The sequence below is a fragment of the Strongylocentrotus purpuratus genome, unplaced genomic scaffold, assembly GCF_000002235.5.
Source record: "Strongylocentrotus purpuratus isolate Spur 01 unplaced genomic scaffold, Spur_5.0 spur5_contig_829, whole genome shotgun sequence".
Taxonomy (NCBI): domain Eukaryota; kingdom Metazoa; phylum Echinodermata; class Echinoidea; order Camarodonta; family Strongylocentrotidae; genus Strongylocentrotus; species Strongylocentrotus purpuratus.
In genome coordinates, this window is record NW_022145534.1 from 89,474 (window position 1) to 111,799 (window position 22,326).

The following is a 22,326-nucleotide window of genomic DNA, read 5'->3' on the forward strand; positions in this document are numbered from 1 at the left end:
CATTAGCCCTAGCTCTAGCTAATAAGCTTGCCGCCCATTCCCACTTTCAAAAAGAGTTTACACTCTTACAACATTCCGCTTACACCTTCCCCCGGAAAACAACCGACATAAAAATGTAATAAGTCAGCCTTTTGTGTTGAGCATCTTTTTGCAAATAAGTCTGGTAAATTACAAATACAAACAAATAAAATACAACAAAACAAAGAAGCAAAATTACCGAGTCTGAAAGGAGGCTTTGGCCTACATTTACTTGAAACACAAGACTACAAGTTAATGAAATTATTATTATTTTACATTTAAGCTTCTGTACTCGCGCGCACTCCCATTAATTTTGTCTACTAATGGTCTGAGAAGTAAACTAGGACCGGTAATTACTACGGATACCTACACCGTAAATGCGAACCGGATATTTGTATAGTTAAGTTTCAAGGAGCTCATTATTTCGTCAACAATAGACCCTAGAGTTCTACATCCAACTCACTGAAAAGAAATAACAAAACATTTTTCTTGTATGACCTATGAAAAAGCATAGGGCCGTCGTCTGAAGAACGATATAATCAAGATCAAACTGAGTAAGGAGGAAGTCATGGATCCTCTACTTCTTGGCATTATCGCACTTGTCATAGCTTTGATATTGACCATCGCGTTGCTGGTTGTGCACACAGGCATCTTCCGGCAGGTTGATGTAAACACTGGCCGACCTCCCATTGCCAATGTACGTGTAGCATACAAGTTTGCGAGGGGACCATACAGCGAATGTGGACCAATGTTCTCAGAGGTTGCCAGTCTAGCTCCAGATCTGCGCTGCATTGGTGTGTACTTTGATGATCCACAGAAGGTATATAAAGAGTCAGACTCACTCGATCTTCTTTACGCTGATGTACAGTACTTTCGTATCAAGACTTTGAACCGTAACGCCGGCGTGGAACTAACTTAGAATAGAATTAATCTAGTCTAGAGTCTAGCTAGAACTAGAGTCTACTAAAAGTAAAATATACCAAAAAACAACTAGGCCTAGAAACGTCTAAATCTTCATCAATTGTTCAAATCAGGGGCGGCGATTTCTTTTCATGACCGGGTGGGACGAAATGTGAGGGGCGAGGGTGCAGTGGCGTAATGAGCAAAAACGTTGGGGGGGGGGGTAGATAAAACCGCATTACCACCACTCTCACATGTTACGCAGGCCCTGGCAACGTTTTTTTCAAAGTAGGGAGGGGGGCTAAGTATTTACGATCAGGTAGAGCAAAGCGAGCGAAGCAATGGAGCGTAAATTGGCGTGGGGTCCAGGGACAAAGCCCTGGCGGGGGTCAAGGGGCGGATGAGCATCCATGGGGCAGGGGTTTTAGGCATGTAATTACGATCAGATGAGCATCCAAGGACCGCCTCAGGGCATTTAATTGGTGGGGTCCAGGAGGCAGAGCCCCCGGAAGCTCAGGGAAAAATGCCATTTCAGCAACATTTGTAAATCACTGGTATTGAACTAGAAATAAACCACGTTTGAATTTAATTTTTTGAGGGAGAACTTCCCCAAGCTCCCCCCCCCCCCCCATCACCATCAATACGCAAGTGCGAGGGAGCATAGTGAATGAGAGGGGTGAAGGTGATGGAAGTTACTATCCTCTCACAGGTTTTGAAGTTTTGGTTGTATCAAAAAACTACATTCCATAGCAAAACTATAGTATAAAAACAAGCAATATACTTTTTCCACACTTCACTTTTCTCGGTATTTACTTATACATTTTGAAGGATATTATGCGAGGGAGCGTAGCTGCTGAGTGAGAAAATTTTTGCATTTTTATTTGTCTAAACGCTACACTCTTGGGCCCTCCAGAGCCTAAAAGTGTGTTGCAATCTTTAGTCAGTATTTGCTATACATTTTTGGGGGCACTTTTTTCAAATTTTGAGGGGGGGACGATCCCTCCCTAAAAAAATTGAGGGGGGGACGTGTCCCCCCCATCCCCCGTGGGATCGCCGCCCCTGGTTCAAATAATTGTTATAATTTATAAGTTGTAATGTTTCTTTCCTGTTTCATGTCAATTTTCTTATCTCTTTTGGAGTATCTTCCCGAAAACAAAGATACTCGTTCACTTTTTGCGGACATCTCGAGTGCGTTCCAACACGATCGCACCTCATTGTCTAGTATGAATGTTAATTGAAATCTGAGACTTATCCTGTGTATCCAAAATTTCCTCAATCAGTTCAAGAATCCAGTCAGTCAAGGCAGGGAATCATCGGTCAAATGAAATAATGATCGATATAGGTGCTCCCCAAGGTCCAGTCCAATAAAATAAACTTTAATCTTGAATATTATAATACGGTAGACCTATACACTTTCTCACAGGTTTCACGGCAAACCGCTGCACAATTGCATATCGTACCGACGAAGGTGTGCAGGCATGCGGGCGTGTGATGTTAGTGACTGTAATCTAAGATCCTCATTAAATTCATGTAATTCACATTAGGAAGATGAGGATCTGAATTTACAGTCGCTAACTTACACCTGTACAATTGAATGATGGATCCAAATTTGACTTTTCTAAGACGGTGCGAAAAACTGATTGGTGGTTTCATACTTTCAGCCAGGCATGCATGCAAAGCTTCAGAGGCGACAGTTTAATTGTAGAGCTAATTGTTCCTCCCCCCCCCCTTGTTTTTACTTACACTTTATTAATCATCACAGAATTTGACAAGCACTGGGTATGGTAATATGCCAGTACTTAGTAGAGTACTAAAATATAATGGTTTCTAAGACATTGGTACAGTCTCCATTTATTCATGATAAACCGTGAATGTCTAATGCTATATTACATGTAAATGAGTACATTCTAATTACATCATGTAGTTTTAATTTTGATTGTAAAGTTTGTAAAATCCTCCTTTCGGAAAACTTGAAATGTTCAAAGTTGATATAATCAAGCTTAATATTATATACACATGGTTTTCCTCTCCAAACTTTCCACAGGTGGAATCCTACAACCAGCGTTATATAGTCGGCACCATTCTCAGCGAGGGGACCAGTGAAGTAGACAAAGAAGTAGAAGCTCGACTTGTAGAGCACGAGTTCAAGCTAACTAACTTCCCAGCTGTAGACCATGCAGTCATTTGCTCGTTTCCATTTATTTGGACCCTGTCTAGTTATATTGCAACTGCCAAAGTATGGCCCCAATTAGGAGAATACATAGAGGTAATCACTGTTTCAATTTATAGACATTCATTGTGTAAATGAGATGGGGGAAAGAATTTAATTCTTTAAATCGTAAACTTAGGTATGAAATCAAAATTAAAAATTACTATAGTGTACTAAGTGCAGCCAACTTTAAAAATAAATTAATATCTTTCTTTTTGTTACATTCCTTTTGACAATCAACTCATACAATTGTTAATTTTTTAGTAGAAAATATTTCTGCTTAGCAAATTATTTTACATCATGTTGATATTAAAAATGCTAATTAATGTCACATTTACAGAAGAGTTCTACAAACCTATACATATCTACACGTATACATGCAAACCGGCACTCGCATCATCTTGAAACACTTTTTGATATAAGGAACTTATGGAACAATTTAAGAGATTTTTTATCAGAGGAGACCCCTGTCACTAAACATTATGTTTTTTTGTTCTCTCCCCTTTATTTCATCTAGGAACGTAAGCTATGTGCTCATCCAGCTATCGAAGTCTACACGGGAGATGAGATCCAATACATGCTACCTTTGTCCAAGCAAGAGGATTTTTACGTAGAAGAAGCGAAAAAGGCCAAGGAGGAGATTGCTAAGAGCTTGCAAGAAAGTGATGGAAAAGAAAATGAATCTGCCCTACCGGATGATAGTACCATGACATCATCAGATGGAAGTGATGCAAGCAGTGGAAGCGAAAGTTCCTTTGAAGAATTATCCCTAAAAGAAGGTGAAATGGAAGAAGAACCAAACGCTTCTGCAAACGAAATTTAATTTTGCTGATACATACAGTATATTGATATAAAACTGGTACAAAACTGATGATAAATGTCACTGTTGATTTTATGAAGTTATTGAAGTGTAATAATTCATTAAAAGATACTTAATTTACAACTTACACTTTGTTTCAAGTGGCGTTTTGTAAAGTATCACTGTCATTATAGAAGGTGAAGATTTGTAACACTCGAAGGATGTGCTCGTAGACGGCATTTATAGAAATATTTGTAATATACATGTAAGCCATGGTGCAGTGAGCAGTACATGTAAACCAGTTGGTGATTATTGTAAAGTTGCTATAATGTAGTTAAATGTGTATTTTCTTATAAACATATATACATGTTTATTGTTTATGCAAATGAAATTAAAATTGATATCATGAGAGATTGGCATCTGACATTTTTTAGAGATTAATTTCATCACAGCAGCATCTCTCCTGCAATTTACAATGGATGTTATTTTGTGAATAATGTGATTGTAATACCGTATGTTTGTCATACATGTACAGTATATTGGTTTGGCAAGTGCATTGTATTGTTATCCAGTATCAAAACAAAAAACCTGACCTACCCGGTCAAGTATATTGTATGCAATTATATGATATTAACATGGGATGAATATGGATTCAACCATAAATTTGTGATATTGGTTTGAGCATTTGAAAAGATATGAAGCAGCTTAAGTGTTTATAGAATTTCTGCTATCAACATTAAAAATTTGTAATTATGATACATTTTGTCCAGGGATTTGTATCGTATGTATTGTATCACATTTGCTTGAGTTGCTTGAAATGTGAATTTGTGTCTGATCTAGTTAACTGACATGTCTAATCTTTCAAATATTGATTTGACTTTGACACTCTTACATTCAATGTTTTGTAACCTGTTTGGTTTAAGTTTCTGCTCAATACATGATCTAGTTGGTTTTGAAATCTACCTCTACATATATATATTTTTTTTCTTCATGGGGGGGGGGGGGGGCATCTTTTGAGTTTTTGATAAGACATGATAACTTGTGTAACATTATAACTTTGTCTTCAAGTACCTTAACAGTACATGTATAATTTCAGAAGCCTTTAACTTGGTTGGAATTGCTTTAGTTTTTAAGCGCAAATTCAGAGATACAAGTCGGTCACTATTTGTGAAAATTAAAAAATGTTGTAATTAAACAAGATGTCAAAGAAGCAAACCAGTGATGTAGGTGTTTCTCATACATGTGTTAAGCATGTATTTTAGGTCTATATTTTAGGTACATATGGTGAGCATAAATTTTAATTTGAAGTTTCAGAAGGCTGAACTGTTTTTAATAGAGCATGCAAACTTCTTTGATGACACTTTCTTTCCAAATGAGAAATATTAGAAAAATAAATCATTGTAATTTCTATGTTTGCAGATTGAATGATTTGAGGTCTTCTGTATTATTTGTGCTAAAATGCAAAATTCATTATATTTGATTAAAACTATGGCATATACCTTATTTTTTAAGTATCTTTAGTTTCTACATGCAGTTGTGCCATTTTCTACTGGAAGTATGCCACACGTTTTTGGTTATCAAATGATATCAACCTTGCCCACAAGCACCAAAGTTAAAGTAGCATGATTCCCTCTTCCAATTGATATTTTACAGGTAGATTAAATGTGCTTCCAAATTCTTGCTTTAGCAAAATGTCCTGACTTCCTGTGTATTTCTAAAAGAATTTTTCACCATAAAAGCTGTCATCTAAATCGACAGTGATAGGTGGGACAAGTCTTTGAATAGTGTGTATTTGGTGTCAGTTAACTGCTATATTATTATTTCTTTCTTATTTTTTTCTAATTTTTTGGGTCATATGTAGTGCAAGTCAATATTGTTGAATGTTAAGCTTGAAATGTAATGAATTTACACTTGGGCATTGTTTTATTAAAGCCACTGGCTAAGGGAATACAAGGTGCGAAGATGAGGATAGTGCAATGATTACAGCAGTGGTCAAGTTTCCAGAGAGGGTTCAAGTCCAAATCATAGCATTTGTGCTACTGGATGAGGCATTACTCTTCAATTATATACATTGCTGTCCCTCAGATAGGACCTAAAACTGAAGGTCCCACTTTTTCTTTTATGTACATGTGAGCAATTATAAAGCATACATTAAATTAGCATCATATGTAAAATCAGCAAGAAGCCTTATCTTGCAAGGTATGCATTTTCATATTCTGATGTGAATGCATTTATTATTCATATATTACTGTGGTTGTATGATGTATGCTCCTGTGTCAACTTCAACCCTGGACCTGACAATATATGTACCTCCCCCTAACCTTTAGTTGAACCTAGCCTTAAACCAAATTGTAATCCTTAGCCTAACCTTATACATGTCCTTCTGACCAAATGAAGTCCAGAGAAATTGTCGCCGGAGCAAGTGTCAGATCACTGCTATTGAACATATAGTATATGTATAGTATCAGTTTTTTTATATAATTCCAAGGCCTTTAAGTACAATATCAGCACACTGCATAGTGAATTTTGAAAGAGCAGCTAAGATGAGGTCAAATAGTTAGATGACATACTACTCCCCATTTATTTTGGGTTCTTTTATAGTGTCAATTTAAAAAAAAAATGCTAATGTCTATAAGTACGATCTCAGCACACTGCATAATGGAGTAAGAAAGAGCAGCTAAGATGAGGTCAAATAGTTAGATGACATACTATTCCATTTATTTTGCCTTCTTTCATTTTCAGATAATATATTGAGTATAAATCTACTAATGAAATAATACAGTACTTTGATTTTTGTAAAGATTTATAAACCGCGGTACAATTAAATTGATACATTTCTATACATGATTAACAGTACGTTCATACATGGGGTATGCAATTCTGTTACAGTAAAAAGAAAAAGTGTTTGATAGTGTTGAGTGGCTGCTTTGATTTAATGAGTTTTAATATCTATATCTTGCAGTTATTTTAATTTTTCTGAAATTCAAATATTTAATTGTGTATTAAAGAGAGGAACAGGCATTCTATTGGTTGTTTACCCCATGTAAATCTGAAAACTGTAAATATCTAATTTGTGTCTGGAAGTGAACGAGAAGGGTGCAATAAAATGCATGCAGAATTGCAAATACATGTGTGATACCATGAAAAGTCACCTCTGAGATCAGTGCATGGAAAAGAAAAATGTCCTTCATCTCCAAATTTCAAAACTGTTGTAAATTGTGAGATTCTGATTACAGGTAGTAACAAAATAACATGATAAAGGCCAGTTAAAGGTATACAGATTTCTTCAAAGATTTGAGTACACATGATGACAGTAATGAGCCCTATTAGATCACATGAAATGTCAAGAAAATTGATAATTTCAGAGTTCACTACTTATCTCATCCTTTGCATGACAAAAAAGAAATGAATCCTTGGACTTTATATATTTTATACTTTACCTTAAATATTCATCATTGTGTTCTGTTTTCACTATCAGACATATTGATGAGGAAACAAAAATTGATTAAAGTAAAAGATTGTATTTACATGTATGCTATTCCATATCAAGCCCCAAAAATGTCATCTTATAAATAGACAAATTTTGAGTAGCAAATTAGTGTTTGCTTACTCTGCACTATTAATGAATACTTAAGTGTACCTGTGTACCAACAATTTTCTTCCCATTCGACCAACGTAATGGGAAATCAAATTTTAAGCAAGTGGCATTATTTAAGGACCAAATACGACAACGTCCGAAAAGTTTTAGTTGCCTTTACTTATGACGTACAATTCAGGTTAAATTGATATTCGTACATTCATTTATGTACCCCCAATACATTAACATGTTACTCCTGTTTTTTGTGATGTAGATTTGGTGGAGGTAAGTTGGTAGTTACAATTAAAGAGTCTATATGTGAAGGCAAAACTGTATATGAAAGAAAAAAAAAACTGTTTCATTTATTATCCCCTCATAATAGTATAGTCTAATGGAGGTAACTTGTTCTGACGTATATAGGCCATTTGTACCCGGCGAGGGGATGCTATGCTTTGCATTGACTTGTGTTGATGTTAGCCTTGATATGATATTTTGAAGTTCAGAAGTGAAATAAAAATGAAAATAAAGATTATCCTTGGCTCCTTGTCTAGTTTTACTTCAGTTTTTACATAAAGTCTCCCTGCTACTTCACTTTTGAACATACAGCATACTTCAGTAAGTAAATACATACACTCAAATTTGGTCAAATAATTCTGCATTTAGTTTTAATCAAGGTACTGACTGTTGCTTAAATGGTTTTACTTGATGAGACTACCGGTACATTCAGTAATCTTAAATCACCAACAGATATATACATGTATAATCCCAAATACTTGATAAGCTTTGTCTTTACAAATGATTCAACCACAAAAAACAGACGTTCCATTAAATTGACATTTCAAAACTGTTCCTATTTCTGTCATACAATGACATACATACAATAGAAGCGTTTGATATCTCAAAATACATATTTTTCCAGAAATGTCTATGTTCCAAGTTCCCAAACTTACTTAGTGATTATATACGACATGTTGGTTGTATTTTGTCAATTGTATGTTTATCCGGGGTTATTTTTGGTAAATGTATGATTATGTGTTTTATTTTTTCACCTTGTACTATCCTGTGTATTCAGACAGTAGCCTAGGCTTGAATGTTCATTTTTGCATGCTTTCTCTTGTAATAATCAACAAATTCACTATGTGACAAATAAAACAAAAAATTATAATACCGGTACTTGGTAAAGTTTGGGACACAACAACTTGGGCTTGCCCATACAAGGACTACACAAACACTCCTTCATAAGCAGAAGTAAACTAATTCACATACATGTATACAGTTAACAACTGAACCACTCACACCCCTTGTAAACTTGATGTTGTTTGTGTTTTTCGTAACTCAAGAATGAAAGGTGGATTGGTTGAATTAGGGCTTTTGTTGAATACTTTTAGATGTAAGCTTTAATATGTCACATTCTCAAAAAACATAAACTGGGCCAAATCATTTTTGTGCATACTTAAAAAAATACAAAACTTGGTAAGGGTATCAATTGTAAATGCACATGATCCAAATTGTAGCTATCTTTAAAAGAATGCAAAAAAATAAATAAAATATACACTAGACATTAGAGAACACATGAATTAACATTTCATGTTAATTTCATGGCTTGAAACTGCGTGTAACATCAAATGAAATATTGCTCTAAAAGAAATGAAATTTTATCTCGAACACAAGAGTTATCATTTATGGTTTTTCAATTCCTCTGTATTATCAATAGAACTTATCTACATGCTGCTTATAAGTATCGGCTTGCATGGAACTCATCTAGTAATATTTTGCAGTCAGAAACGGCAACATATTTTGTGAAAAATACTTATGTTACAGACCTGGTGCCAGCTTATGCACAATGAACAAAAAAACTAGATACAAAGATGGAGATCTTGATTGAGTGCTGTGGACATTGCATTTATAACTTCATCATGAGCAAAAAAGAGCACCATGGCGTATCAAAGCTAAACGATGCCGTATAATTGGATCCCAGTATAATACAAGTACATATTATTAAAATACACTTGGCTTGAAGCAAAAACGTGAACAACACAGAATGATCCATTAATTAAATTACCTAATGAACCTTCATACCGGTAGTTTATCTATTTATGTTAACACCATGATCATTACTAAAAAAAAAGGACATCTGTTATTAGGCATTTGATGTTATGTCTTTTTTTTTTAAGTTGAGATGTCATGTTCTTTCTTGATTTCATCAAATAAATATATTAGTTTGTACTACCCTTGCTATGATTGTTATAATGGCTATCTGTTCTGCAATTTTATCCTCCCCCCCCCCCCCCCTACTCTAAAAAAAAAAATTAAACAAATTATACAACTAAGACAATTGAAACAAGTATGCTCATGATTAAGAAAGCATTCTGTAGATGGAACACAGGCTTTAAGTTGATATAATTGAATGCATGGCACTCATTTACTTTTTTGGAGTTAAGCTAGCAATAGATAAGTAAAGCATCAATAACACAGTTATTTTTTCAGCTGACTGACAAAAATCAAAACTATTTAGTATTTACACAGCATTGATGACAATTTTTTTTTAAAAGGGCATGACAATCATGATGTTCTGTGCATCAGTGTTCTCTCATGAGAAGTACTGGCCGTGATAGCGAGGTGCTTCAGTCATTGGAGGTCCCATAGGAGGGGGCGGAGGTCCCATCTCAGGCCTAGCACCTGGTGGAGCCTGTGGAGGTGGCATGGAGGGTACCTGGTTAACCATGGTTGGAACTTGAGATGGGGGTGGTGGGGGTGGCATGTTAGTTTGTGGAGGAGGGGGCATACTGGAAGTAGGAGGAGGACCAACTGGCCATCTTGGTACACCAGGGGCTGGGAATGGTGCATTCCCCCCAGGGAGGGGTGTGGATTGGAAAGAAGGTCGTTGGGCATTGTCATAGTGGGGCTGGTTCATTCTGGGCGGTGGGACACCTCCCTGACTGTAGACTGGGGCTTGTTGTGGATGCATGATGTGCATCACTTGGTGTACACTGATCGGTGGCCCTGTGTATGAACCAGAGACTGGGGGTGGGTGAGAGATAGGTACATGGGAACCAGTCGATGGAGGAAGATGTTGAGGGTAGGCCACATGTTGTGGTGGAGGGGGCGGAGGTGGGCCTTGATGCTGTTGCTGGACAGGGACTATTGGAGCTTGTGATGGGTAGGACACAACTGCACCATGGACCTGAGACGACTGCTGGTAGTCTTTGCTACTGTCATGCAGAGGGACAGTGATGAGATTTGACTTCCTGACTGGCACATTGACATGGTAATCCTCAGGTCCACTTTGGCTGCTCGCCCCCTCCGATGAGCGTGGCTCATACTGCATCTGCTCTGGCATGATATGAGAAGTCTGTGCTGGAGTGGGGCCAGGGTATCCATCCTGGTGAGATGAAACATACGACTGGTGACTACGCGGGTCACTCCTGGAATCGGATCTTGGATCGGTCATTCTGGACATTGTACTATGGCCTTGGTCCTTAGGTCCACTTGAAGTGGTTGATGATACTACCTGACTAGGAGGTTTTGGAGTATGACGATGGTTGATGTGGGCCAAGAGATCCCTGTGTGAGAGATAAGTTCTGCGACATCCTGTATGGCAATGCTTTGGGGCTCCATAGGCGCAGAGAAATATGCTACCAAGAGGAGACTGCTCTATTCGCTGTACAGGGTCTTCACATCTGTTTTTTTATAAATAAAAAAATATATATAAATATATATATATATATACAAATTCTGTGATAGCACCACTTACAAGTATCCATATAGAATAAACAAACAATATGAACAAGGAGCTTACAGAGTTTCTTGACCCCAAACATTTTTGGCATGAAGTTTATGCTAAATTCTAAACTTAAAGATGAAGTTGAGTTCTCGTCATGCGATTGTATTGTGAAAGAAACGGTGTGGAATCGATCAGAAAAGGTTGATCATCTAGCATATAAGAATTTGTGTGTATTGCAAGGTTCTGGAATCATCAAAATGATAAGAAATTTGGCCAAGTCTTAGTAAAGTTACAAACACTGTACACAGAAAAATGTATATGGGACTACACGAACATGTGGCGTAAAAATCTGACCCTGGATTTTTACGATGTTACATGACATATTTACAATATGAAGGCATTAGAAGAGCCATGCTTTTCAGGGAACATGTCTTATCCAATGTTCTTCCACACTTGCATAATAAGAATGATAACGCTCACAAATTATTTTTCACCTCTTCCCAGAACTCAACCTTCTCTTTAATAACTGACAATCCAACAGGTCTAAATTCATGAATTTCTAGCATATATGCATAATTAATGTTTTGGCGATAACAGACATTATACTTTATAGTTTGACAACACAGGTGAGATATGACTTAATTTATAGCATTCAGAAGCACATGATAAACTAAATTCAGAGAGAACTCACCGTAAACAACTCTTGTCCGTGGCCTTGGCACAGTCAAAGCAAAACACATGTTTGCATGGAATCTATAGGAAGCAAGGCAGGGAAACTGTTAGATGAAGAACTATCTGACGATCAAAATTTGGCTAAAAATAGCTGAAAGTAACTCTGAAATATTGATGAAATATGTATTTTTTGTTACTGCATCCAAAAACATTGACAATTTGTGTAATCCAGACCCAGTCAAAGTTCATTTTCAATTAATTTATGAAAAATTGCCTTGCATTCTAAACAGCATCAAAACTGAGGTAAAATTAGAAGATCTGCATGCAAATATACATGTATGATGTTGGGAAATATGATTCTATTGTAACTCATTCTGATGATCATTGACATGATCATAAAATAAAAAAATTATTTGTCATGATTTAATTGCAGAATGAGATCAAAAGATAACTAAACACACAAAAATTCATGTATACAATAGCATATACATTATTATGCCATAGCCCAGTACTACTTAAAGGGATAGTTGAGTTCTGTTGCAGAGGGCACTACACAAAATAATTTTTTTGTGAGATAATGAAAAACTGAGTGTCAAATTTGAAAGAACATAATATTTAAATGACAAAATCATCTGTTTGATTAAAATCGGTTCTGAGACGGCTGAAATATAACAATTTCTAATACTTGTGTACCACCACAAATATTAGATATTTTGAAAAATTTGGAAAAAAACCATTGAAAAAACGTAATAATGCCGTTTACGTCGTATTTCAGCCAATGCTGATGTTGGCTTTTTTTCTTGGCATTTTTGTGCTGCTTATATTACGCACAACTAGCCGGCCCATGTATTGCTATTTTTAATTAAATAATTAATTAACGGTCACCATGTTTTTTTTTAAGTGGAGCTGAATGGGTATGATCGTATTGGCTAAATTTCACACATTTTGGGGTCCAAAATTACGTTCATAGCAATTTTAGTTTCTAAAAGGGCACTAGAAATGTCATAGATAAGAATAAGAGCAATTACCACGCACTTTGAAGGCATTTGCGGTTTGAAAACAGAACTCAACTATCCCTTTAACAAAGTGTTGATTATTGAGAAGAATCCATATATATGGCTTTATCATCCTTTATGAAAAGTTACAGATCTCTGATTTGCACAATACAATGTACAAAGTAGGCATCCTGGTATCCTTTTCTAATGTAATACAACATGTAGATTAGACTGCACTGCTCTTCTTCAGCACTTACCATTCTGCCATATGCCATGATAGGAAAGCTGCATTTCTCACAGTTGTGAAGTTTGGGATCTTGATCCTTTCTGCCGACCAGATTCATCTGAAGATTGGTCGATAAGAAATAGAAATGGAATGAATGAAAGAAATATTACATACCCGGTAGTGACTTGCAGTCTGTTGCAGACACAAACAGATGTTAGATTTTACACAGAAGCGGAGTACTGGTACTCTATGAATACATGTAGCCAGTTATTTTGAGTCCACGAAAGAAACTATAGTGAATCTGGCACAAAAAGGAAATTTGTTATGTTCCTTGTTGTAATGTTACCTACAACCTCTTTACCATCTGCCGCTATCACTGCTACATCTGTAATTTTCTTTAAAGCCAGTCCTAACAAATTTAATGTGATGAACAATTATTCTCACCCTTGGGAAGATGAAATCAACATGGTGTTGATGCAATATGACCATAACAATCTGACATTTTCACACTGCAAAGTCATCAATTTAAAAATATTTGAGAAGAAAGATGAAAATTGGATGACAGATTGACATGGAAACTTGGCTGAAGACCTCTGCATATTTTTAGTGCATCCAGAAGAAAAGGGTAGTAAGTAATATTGTACATACCTTGTAGTCCCACTTTAGTGGGGTGTTTCGATGCATAGCAAACCGTTGAGGATACATCTCACTATGTGAGTCCATGACTGCAAGCAGAGAGACTCCTGTTCGGCGCTTCTTGAACTTGGTTGACCTATTATGTAGCCCTCTGCAATAAATGATGCAAAAGTCTTTTTCACAGCAGTCTAGAGGTTCAAATGAATTTAATTCCACTGAATTCTTTTCAAAAATAATAAAAATGATAGAACTTCTTAGACTGGATCAAATATTCCACAGATTCAAATTTACAGACTGAAAATTGTCCTCTTGTCTATAAATATTCAACATTGAGAAGGAAAAAATATATTTAAAGACAAGACTCACAAGAGTATACACCTCCTACAAAACTACACAAACACACAGGTTATTGAAATTACTTGGACAACCGGACAAACTAGATCTAAATAAAAGAGAGAAGTTTATTAATTTTCATGAACAAAAATAGATCTAGATCCATGACCCTACCGATCAGCCGCATCGGCATGATTGTGTGCATTTGTGTGTTGTAAGTGTATTGACTATTCATGTATTCAAATGCTGCCTATTAACACATAGTGCAGTGCTAGAGGTCAATACACATTACTTAGCATTGACTCTCTATTTGCTGGAGTGTATTTTACCATGCATCCAACGGACTGGCCGAAAACTGCTTCTGGCCAAAACTCCCTCCTTTACTCTCTAAATTTCATTTTTAAAATTCCACTTGTTAAAAGACAAATGAATTGCATAACTTGCACTATTGTAACGTCTCTACCTTGCAAGTACACAAACAAATAAAGTTTAAACAGAAAATAGAGAAAAGTCAATCGAAATGATAAATTTTCAAGAAAAAAAGTATTTTACTTTTTACTTTTTTTAGAGATTAAAAAATCTAGACTAGATCTAGACTTATTGCCATATAACGCTTAGAGTAAAGGAGCCCGTTTTCGGCCACTTAAGACAAAATCCTATTTTTAGGACTCTTTACTTCCTATTTATTATCATTTCTTGTTCAAATCATGAAGCAAATATTATTATTATTTAAACAAAAAAAGAATCCCAGAAAAAAATCACGAATTGCCATGACAATATTCATTTCAATTTTCACTGTTTTGGAGCCCGTTATCGGCCGAGCGTTTCAGTTTACGGCCGCATGTACAAAGTCAATAGGAAGCGCTCGCGCGCGCCGTGCGTTTCCGCGCTGATGTACAGCACAAGCGGGCGGAGCAGGTATCCCACGCCGGAGCTCCCTGGTGCTCGCCTGGCCGAAGACGGGCACAGCGGTGATCGGAAGTTGGAATCTGAATTAGACAGAGATATCGTGTGTGCGTCGCGGTGTGCGGCTGCATTGATTTAATACATGCGATGAGATACTTTTGAGCTTGCGACCAGCACAAAATCGGGCTTTAAATCTGAAAAATACTTGAAATAAAGCTCATTTTATGGTACCCATATTTCTTACAGACACGCGTAAGATACTCGATTTTTCAGATTTGGGTAGCGGGACCGGCGATTACATCGCTAAAATGTGATATTTTAGGATATATTTTCCATTGCAAATGTGGTTCTTCAGTGACACTGGCATGGTATGGTATGTGTGGGATATGTGTTATGCTATTATGCGATGTATTAGAGTGATTTTACCTTGCATCCAACCAATCGGCCGAAAACTGGGGCTGGCCGATTACGGGCTCCTTTCGGTATAGCCACAATCAGGGTGCAAAACCATTTGCACTTGGGTCCAAAAATAAAGTATGCAATAGAGCAGTTTCATCAACGCCAAATTGTTCATCCATACCCTGGGGTTAATACCCTGCAATATCCTTGAGGAAACTATCTTGGTTATCATTTTATGAGTATCAACACCACAGGGGGTGGTAGGTGTTACGGACACTACACAAAGCTACAGAAATGGAATTTTTCAGCATTATTTACCTTAACACTCAAATATTTTGCACTTTTTGGGGGAATTTCTTGGCCATTTGTGAAAAATAAAACAATTCACACTCACTTCAGTCCATGAAATAGACGCAGTATACACATCAGAGGTAACACAAGGTCAAATCTGATAAATGATATTTTTTCAAAACCTGAAACTTTTTAAAAAGCCAACCAAACATTGATAAATGAGACAAATTACAAACTTTAGTCCCATCTGTATACATATAAAAACAAATCAAATTGCTAGGAAGGCTCGTTTCATATCATAAGTTGTCCAAACTAACTTATGTACATAATCCTACGGGATGTTACGGACACTACACAAAGCTACCAAAATGGAATTTTCAAGCATTATTTATCTTAACACTCAAATATTTTGCACTTTTTGGGGGAATTTCTCGGCAATTTGTGAAAAATAAAACAATTCACACTCACTTCAGTCCATAAATTAGATGCAGTATGCACATCAGAGGTAACACAAGGTCAAATCTGATAAATGACATTTTTTCAAAACCTGAAACTTTTTAAAAGCCAACCAAACATTGGTAAATGAGACAAATTACAAACTTTAGTCCCATCTGTATACAAATAAAAACAAATCAAATTGCTAGGAAGGCTCGTTTCATATCATAAGTTGTCCAAAATAACTTATGTACAAAATCCTATAGGATGTTACGGACACTACATTTTATACGTAATACACTATAGTGTACATGCTATTCTTTGATGCAATATATAATTAATCCATTTGCCTTTTTTCTGCAATCATATGTTGTTGCTGCATATCTTGAGGCCAACAGAGAGTATCTTTTCATATCCTCATTACCAAGTATCTTGGATAGGACTTAACCCTAATAAGGCCGGGGACCATTATGCACGCCCCCCCCCCCCTCCGCGATTTTTCTGATTGTTCGGGAACGCATACGGATGGCGCCCCGCCGCTCGCTGACTTTTTTCTTTCGAGTCTTGCACATCTTTTAAAACAATTTTTTTTTAAATCGGGGGTACAGTTACAAAGTCACATGACCTTTTGTCTTTGCATGTCAGCCCGAAATTGATTTTCGTGGTTTGTGTACAAAACATATATGGAAATGCCATTTTTTCCTAAAAAGAGATAAAACATTGGTTATTGGGTCTTGTTTAAAGTTTTGGTGTTTGTTTTGGGAGTCAAAATAGTTGAATTGTAAGTAGAAATAAAAAATAAAAAGAATAAAATAAAATACAGAAGTTGAAAAAACAATGAAATACATAAGAAATTATCAAAATAAGAGATGACATAAGGAATAACCTAGCTCTTCCAAAAATTGTTATCATTATCGTATTATTGTTTCAAATGGTCTAACGAATACATGTAGTGAAAAAGAATACTTAAATATAAATAATATATGATGTATGGGTAAGGCGAGGCGTCAAAAATAAATATACCAGCCAGCGGCAGCTAACTGCACTTGTGCGTCCTGGCTGCATTTTTTAAATTAGCTCAGCCGGCTACTGCTGGCGGTAGGAAATGGCATTCAAAAGCATGCGCCGGCTGCCGCCTTTCGAATGGAAACCGAGCCTCAGATCCCAGCCTGGCGCTAGCCGGCTGGGTTAATAAGTGAAAAATAATTGCCCCAGCCAGGCTTCGGCCGTAATTGCAGCCTCGATGCGCCAATACGTGAGGCGACAGCCTGCTTGGACGCCTCGCCTAAACAGGTGAATTTTATGACCTTATTTTCATAAATTACCATACATATGCAAAAAATTAAATTAACCATAGTATTCAATACACTTGACTTGACATGCGTGCAAATTTTCGCGGCGATCGGACGTTTCACGGCCGAGATCTTGGTGCGCCAAGACATATCAAGACCTCAAATAGCCCGGCCCTTTTAGGGTTAAAGGGAAGTCCACCCTTTCAATAGAAGCAGAAAACATAAGTCAGTGTTCTATGTATTTCTAGGGGTGGCCGAATTTGAAGTGTTTTTTCTTCTTCTCCATCTTCTCTGCTCACTTTTAAACATTGAAAGAAGCAAAACTATTTAGACAATTAAGGAAGATGAAAGAAGACATTAAAAAAATGACATAACGAAGGAACGCATGAGGAAAGATTAAAAGAAGGAAGAAGAGAATAAAAAGGATAATAACTTAAGAAAAGAAAAAGAAGAATAAAGAAAACTTGAAGGATAAGAATTAGAAATAATAATAATAATAATAATAATAATAATAATAATAGCCTAATAGTCCACTCCAAATTTTATTAAACCGAAACGGAAATTCTTTTTGCCCAATTGATCGTGAGCAATACAATTTAAAAAAAAGGAAGAAGAGAAGAAAAAAGAGGATAAAACAGTACATCATGTAGCATAATCAAGGTGAGCCTATTAAGCATGGAAACCATAGATTTTTTAAAAGACGATGTACTTCATTATTTTGAGAAGTAACTCTGAAAAGATAAATGCATCTCATAGGACCTTACAAGATTTGCTCAGTGAGACCGAAAAACAATATGTTTGGAAAAGAAAGTTCCCATGTGTCCTTGTATATTACAGTTTTGTATGTGGTGCAGGATTCAATGTGCGTTTGGAGAAGATTGCACTGCATGCATTGTCCTCGTATCGTACATGTATGTGCTGCAGGATATATTCAGTATATTTAGAACCCTTTTTTAGGAACTCGTCAAAATAGCGTTGAAAAATTTGGGGTCATAAAAAGACCACAGTCTGTACTTTATGAAGAGTATTTCGACCAACTAAGTGGTGTACTTGTAAAACCTTAAAACAGGAATAAAGCCTTTTTTTTTTAAAGTGATAATTACTATATATTCAAAATTATGGTGTAATCAATAATCATTTCTGATATGTTTATTCAATAATCCTCAGATGTTCGGTAATTGTTGTTAGTGGTGGCAATTAAACCAGTATTCATAAAATCCTCAGATATATATATAAATGTCAGTAAACAAGTCAAAAGCGACCTCAGTTTAATTTTTTTTTTCTCTCTCTCCATCAAATAGTGAGCTTAATTTATCAAGAGAAATTGCGAGCAAAAACGTAGACGATGAGATATTTCATAATTTATATGTAAATCCCCTCAAAGGGGGTGTCCTCCAAAGAAGGTATTTTCCATAGTCCTCAGGAGACACTAGTCATACACGTACTGGTGTGCGCCCTAGGCTCATATTCAATTCAATACTTAAGTACAAAATTTAAGCTTTTTACTTTATAGTATTTGGCTTAGATAAAATACTTAGCCAATTCTGGTACTCAATTCAAATTTTTGGCTACCGGTAAGTATTTTACCCTATATTTAAGTCAACTCCTACCAGAATTAAGCCAATTATTTGGAGGCCTTGATTGGCAGGCATATGGTTTGCTTACGCAGTATTACAACCTGCGCACAATTATATCAGCGCGCATTTACTGCAATGCATCAATAAAATATTGTGCAAATACTTTGATTGACCGTGTGACGTCACAATGCTTATCAGTAAGTATTTTACTTAGATTTTGTCTTACGTAAGTATAAGTCTAAAATGCGATTTGAATACGAGATAAGTAAATTACTTAACTTAGCCATTTACTTGGTAATTTTTTTTACTTATGCGTATTGAATTGAATACCGACCCAGGTCTTTATGTGTGTGTGGACATAAAATACAATGTAGTGACTTATACATTTTGTAGGTAGGCAATTGAATGATTAAAATGTTGTATTTTCTCATGCATCATACATATTTGATGTCATAGACAGCTTTTACAATGTTAACATTTATTTTAGAACACTGTTATCCAGAAAAAGAGGTACAGTTTGGCTTGCAGGCCTTGATATTACTCCTTCTGTAGTGTCCGTAACACAGATCTGTAGTGTCCGTAACACTGGCTCCTACTCTTTTCTACCCTCGATATTGAAACTAATACACAATGATGCATTTAATTTGATACTTTATTACATCTAACTAATATTATTTAAATAAAATATTGATATTAAATTACTCGTAAGTTAATTTTTTTTATTTTTTTTAAATTAAATTCAGGGAAAATAGCTTATTTGTTTGCGAAATATCATATCCAGGAGAAAACCTTCAAGGAAAAGAGATTTTTGTTATTCATTGAGAAGAGTAAATGTATCAAATCAAATTTGAATTGCAAATTAGTAGTATTTAGTTATCAAGCTGTGATTTTACACCATCACAGACTTGTGTAATTTGTGTTACGGACACTACATACGTTACGGACACTACAAATGCCATTCATTAAATTGCAACAAAAAAACTGTTATGCTTAGCTGAATATTAATATACCACAGCTAGTCCCCGGAGGTAGTTACACAATGCTAAGTATATACAAAATTTGGAAATATTTTCACATAGCAGGAATTACACCGTTACGGACACTACAGGAAATTCCGGACAAAATTTATGATCGGAATGTGGGCATATATTTTTGTAACGCTTGTATCTTTGTTTGATTTTTAGTTTCTGATGATAGGACAACATGTTACTCAGAAAATATAACCAATTACCAATCGATATAATGCTAAAATATATGAATTATAGAGGCAAAATTATACACAAAGCTGTTTTTCAAAAAAGCGTTACGCTTGTCTCTATTCACAGAAGTAACCACTGTATCGCAATTCTTGGGTCAATTCTCAAGCCGTAAAAAATACTGAGTGGAGATAAAAAGGACTATAAGATGGCATGAAAAGATATGGCATATCTTGTGTAATTCCACAGTAACACCTTATGAAAAAAGTCACATTTTTGAAGTGCAAATGCGTAACAGCCAAAAAGTGGTATTTTTGGCCCTCTATTACCACTCTCACAAAGCCAACACAAAAGAAATTCCAAAAAAAGTTGCTGCCTGATGAAGAACTCATATGGTCCAACATTTCAGGCCACAAGATATTTGATTAAATGACTTTGTGTTTCCAGGAGAGATGCGTAACACTGTACGTAGAATAGTTGCACCCTGATTGTGGCTATACCGTTTACTCTACAACAACATAACAAGTTATCAGGACTGACCATGGAACAGATTGGTGACAAAATAGTAAATCAAACAAATGATCATCATCAGACATTCAATTAGCTGTCAAACTTGTCAGGGCAGCGTTTCTCGAAACCGTCATAACTACAAGTTCACCGACATCCCATTGAAACGCGTGTTAAACTTAATACACGCGTTTCAATGGGATGTCGGTGAACTTGTAGTTATGACGGTTTCGAGAAACGCTGGCCAGGTTATGTCAGCTCACACGAAATTCAGCATGTGGGCAAATGTATTGATGTGACACCGTTTTCTTCTCAGTTATCTCCAGGCACAAGGCCAATTAAAACAAATTATCACTTTTATGTTACCTATAATGTATCCGATTCGAATAATTGTACTTCAAATTTGCTAAAAGACATAAATATTACATTACACTACCTTTGTAAAGTGCACGCTTGTCAACTGCTACGCCGCGGGTCTGTCGGATAACTCGGATATCATGAATAGTGTATTAGCTATATTACACGCGAGCGCCGGATTGTGAAACAAACCGACAAGTCGCGGTCTTTAATTGGAACCGATTCATGCAACAAAATACTAGTAGTCTTTATTTCACAGTCTCCAAAAAAATTTAAAAAAAAACTCTTCCCCCTCGGCCTTTCTCCTCCTCCTCCTCCTCCTCCTCCTCCTCCTCCTCCTCCTCCACCTCCTCCTCCTCCTCCTCCGGCCTCCTCCTCCTCGACCCCCTCGGCCAGCTTAACCCTCCCCAACCTACTCCCCTCCTCTCTCTTCAATCCTCCTCTATAGTGGGGAATTTCTACCTGGGCCTGGGTAGCTTCTGAGCTCCTTCTCTATATAGCGGCCTCCCTCTAGCTCATCTTCTTCAAGTTCTTCCTCATCGCAATCCCTCCTCCTCCAGCCCACCTCTGGCCTCCTCTATATTCTTATTCCTCCCCTCTTCCTCCTCTCTCATCCTCGATCCTCTTCTCCCTCCTTAAAATGCTCCCTTACCTCCTCCTCCTCCTCCTCCTACATACATACATACATACATACATATTGGTATTTATTGAGCGCCTTTACATGAACATGCTCAAGGCGCTCCTCCTCCTCCTCCTCCTCCTCGATAGCTCAGCTCCATATTCCCTCCTACTCGAGCTCCTATAGCTCCCTCCTCGGATCCTCCGATCGACCCTGTAGCATCTCATCCTCCTCGATCTCTAAGAGAACAAAGTTCTGACATAATATTGATCAAGGAAATGACCCAATTGGTAGATCACTTTTTAATTCCTGGTAAAGTATTTGATTTTCATGGGAAGAGAACGGAGTCATCTATAATAAAAAAAAGTATGGACAAAATTAAACGCAGGAGGTGAATGGAGGAAAAAAAAATTGACACTGATGAGAAATAAATTTCCCCTACATCTGAGAAAATGGGAAAACTGGGAGCCTGAGCGAAGTAGAGGTGGAACGAAGTCAACAACCAAAATCATTTCGACATTGTAAAGAAACCTTTATCCGACTGCATTCCCTATCCACACAATTAGAATGGAGGGGGGAGGGGGAATTAAGGAAATGAGGAAGGGGAGGGGAGGGGAGGGGAGGGGAGGGGAGGGGAGGGGAGGGGAGGGGGAGGGGC

At 36.6% G+C, this 22,326-nt stretch overlaps 1 protein-coding gene and 1 long non-coding RNA gene across 4 annotated transcripts; one reads left to right on the top strand and one right to left on the bottom strand.

Annotated features, from left to right (window-relative positions):
• Positions 1-430: 430 nt before the first annotated feature.
• Positions 431-8,035, top strand: LOC594801 (testis-expressed protein 264). The gene is made up of 3 exons (XM_030983424.1): positions 431-838; positions 2,963-3,184; positions 3,645-8,035. The coding sequence occupies exons 1-3, from the start codon at positions 587-589 to the stop codon at positions 3,948-3,950; spliced, it is 780 nt and encodes a 259-aa protein (XP_030839284.1). The 5' UTR covers positions 431-586; the 3' UTR covers positions 3,951-8,035.
• A 105-nt stretch (positions 8,036-8,140) lies between these two features.
• On the bottom strand, positions 8,141-21,214 carry LOC100891034. 3 transcript variants are annotated; one of them, XR_004063807.1, is made up of 5 exons: positions 21,129-21,214; positions 13,769-13,907; positions 13,152-13,238; positions 11,919-11,980; positions 8,141-11,183 (listed from the first exon to the last, which is right to left on the bottom strand). It is a non-coding gene; the product is annotated as an E3 ubiquitin-protein ligase Hakai (long non-coding RNA). The 3 variants fall into 3 exon arrangements; XR_004063812.1 differs by having other exon boundaries at positions 13,769-13,978; positions 21,129-21,196; XR_004063815.1 differs by having other exon boundaries at positions 13,769-13,892; positions 21,129-21,195.
• Positions 21,215-22,326: the final 1,112 nt, after the last annotated feature.

Coding starts and splice junctions, on each gene's coding strand:
- LOC594801 (XM_030983424.1), top strand. CDS start 587: ATGGATCCTCTACTTCTTGGCATTATCGCACTTGTCATAGCTTTGATA. Junction 839..2,962: donor ACTTTGATGATCCACAGAAG/GTATATAAAGAG, acceptor AACTTTCCACAG/GTGGAATCCTACAACCAGCG. Junction 3,185..3,644: donor AATTAGGAGAATACATAGAG/GTAATCACTGTT, acceptor TATTTCATCTAG/GAACGTAAGCTATGTGCTCA.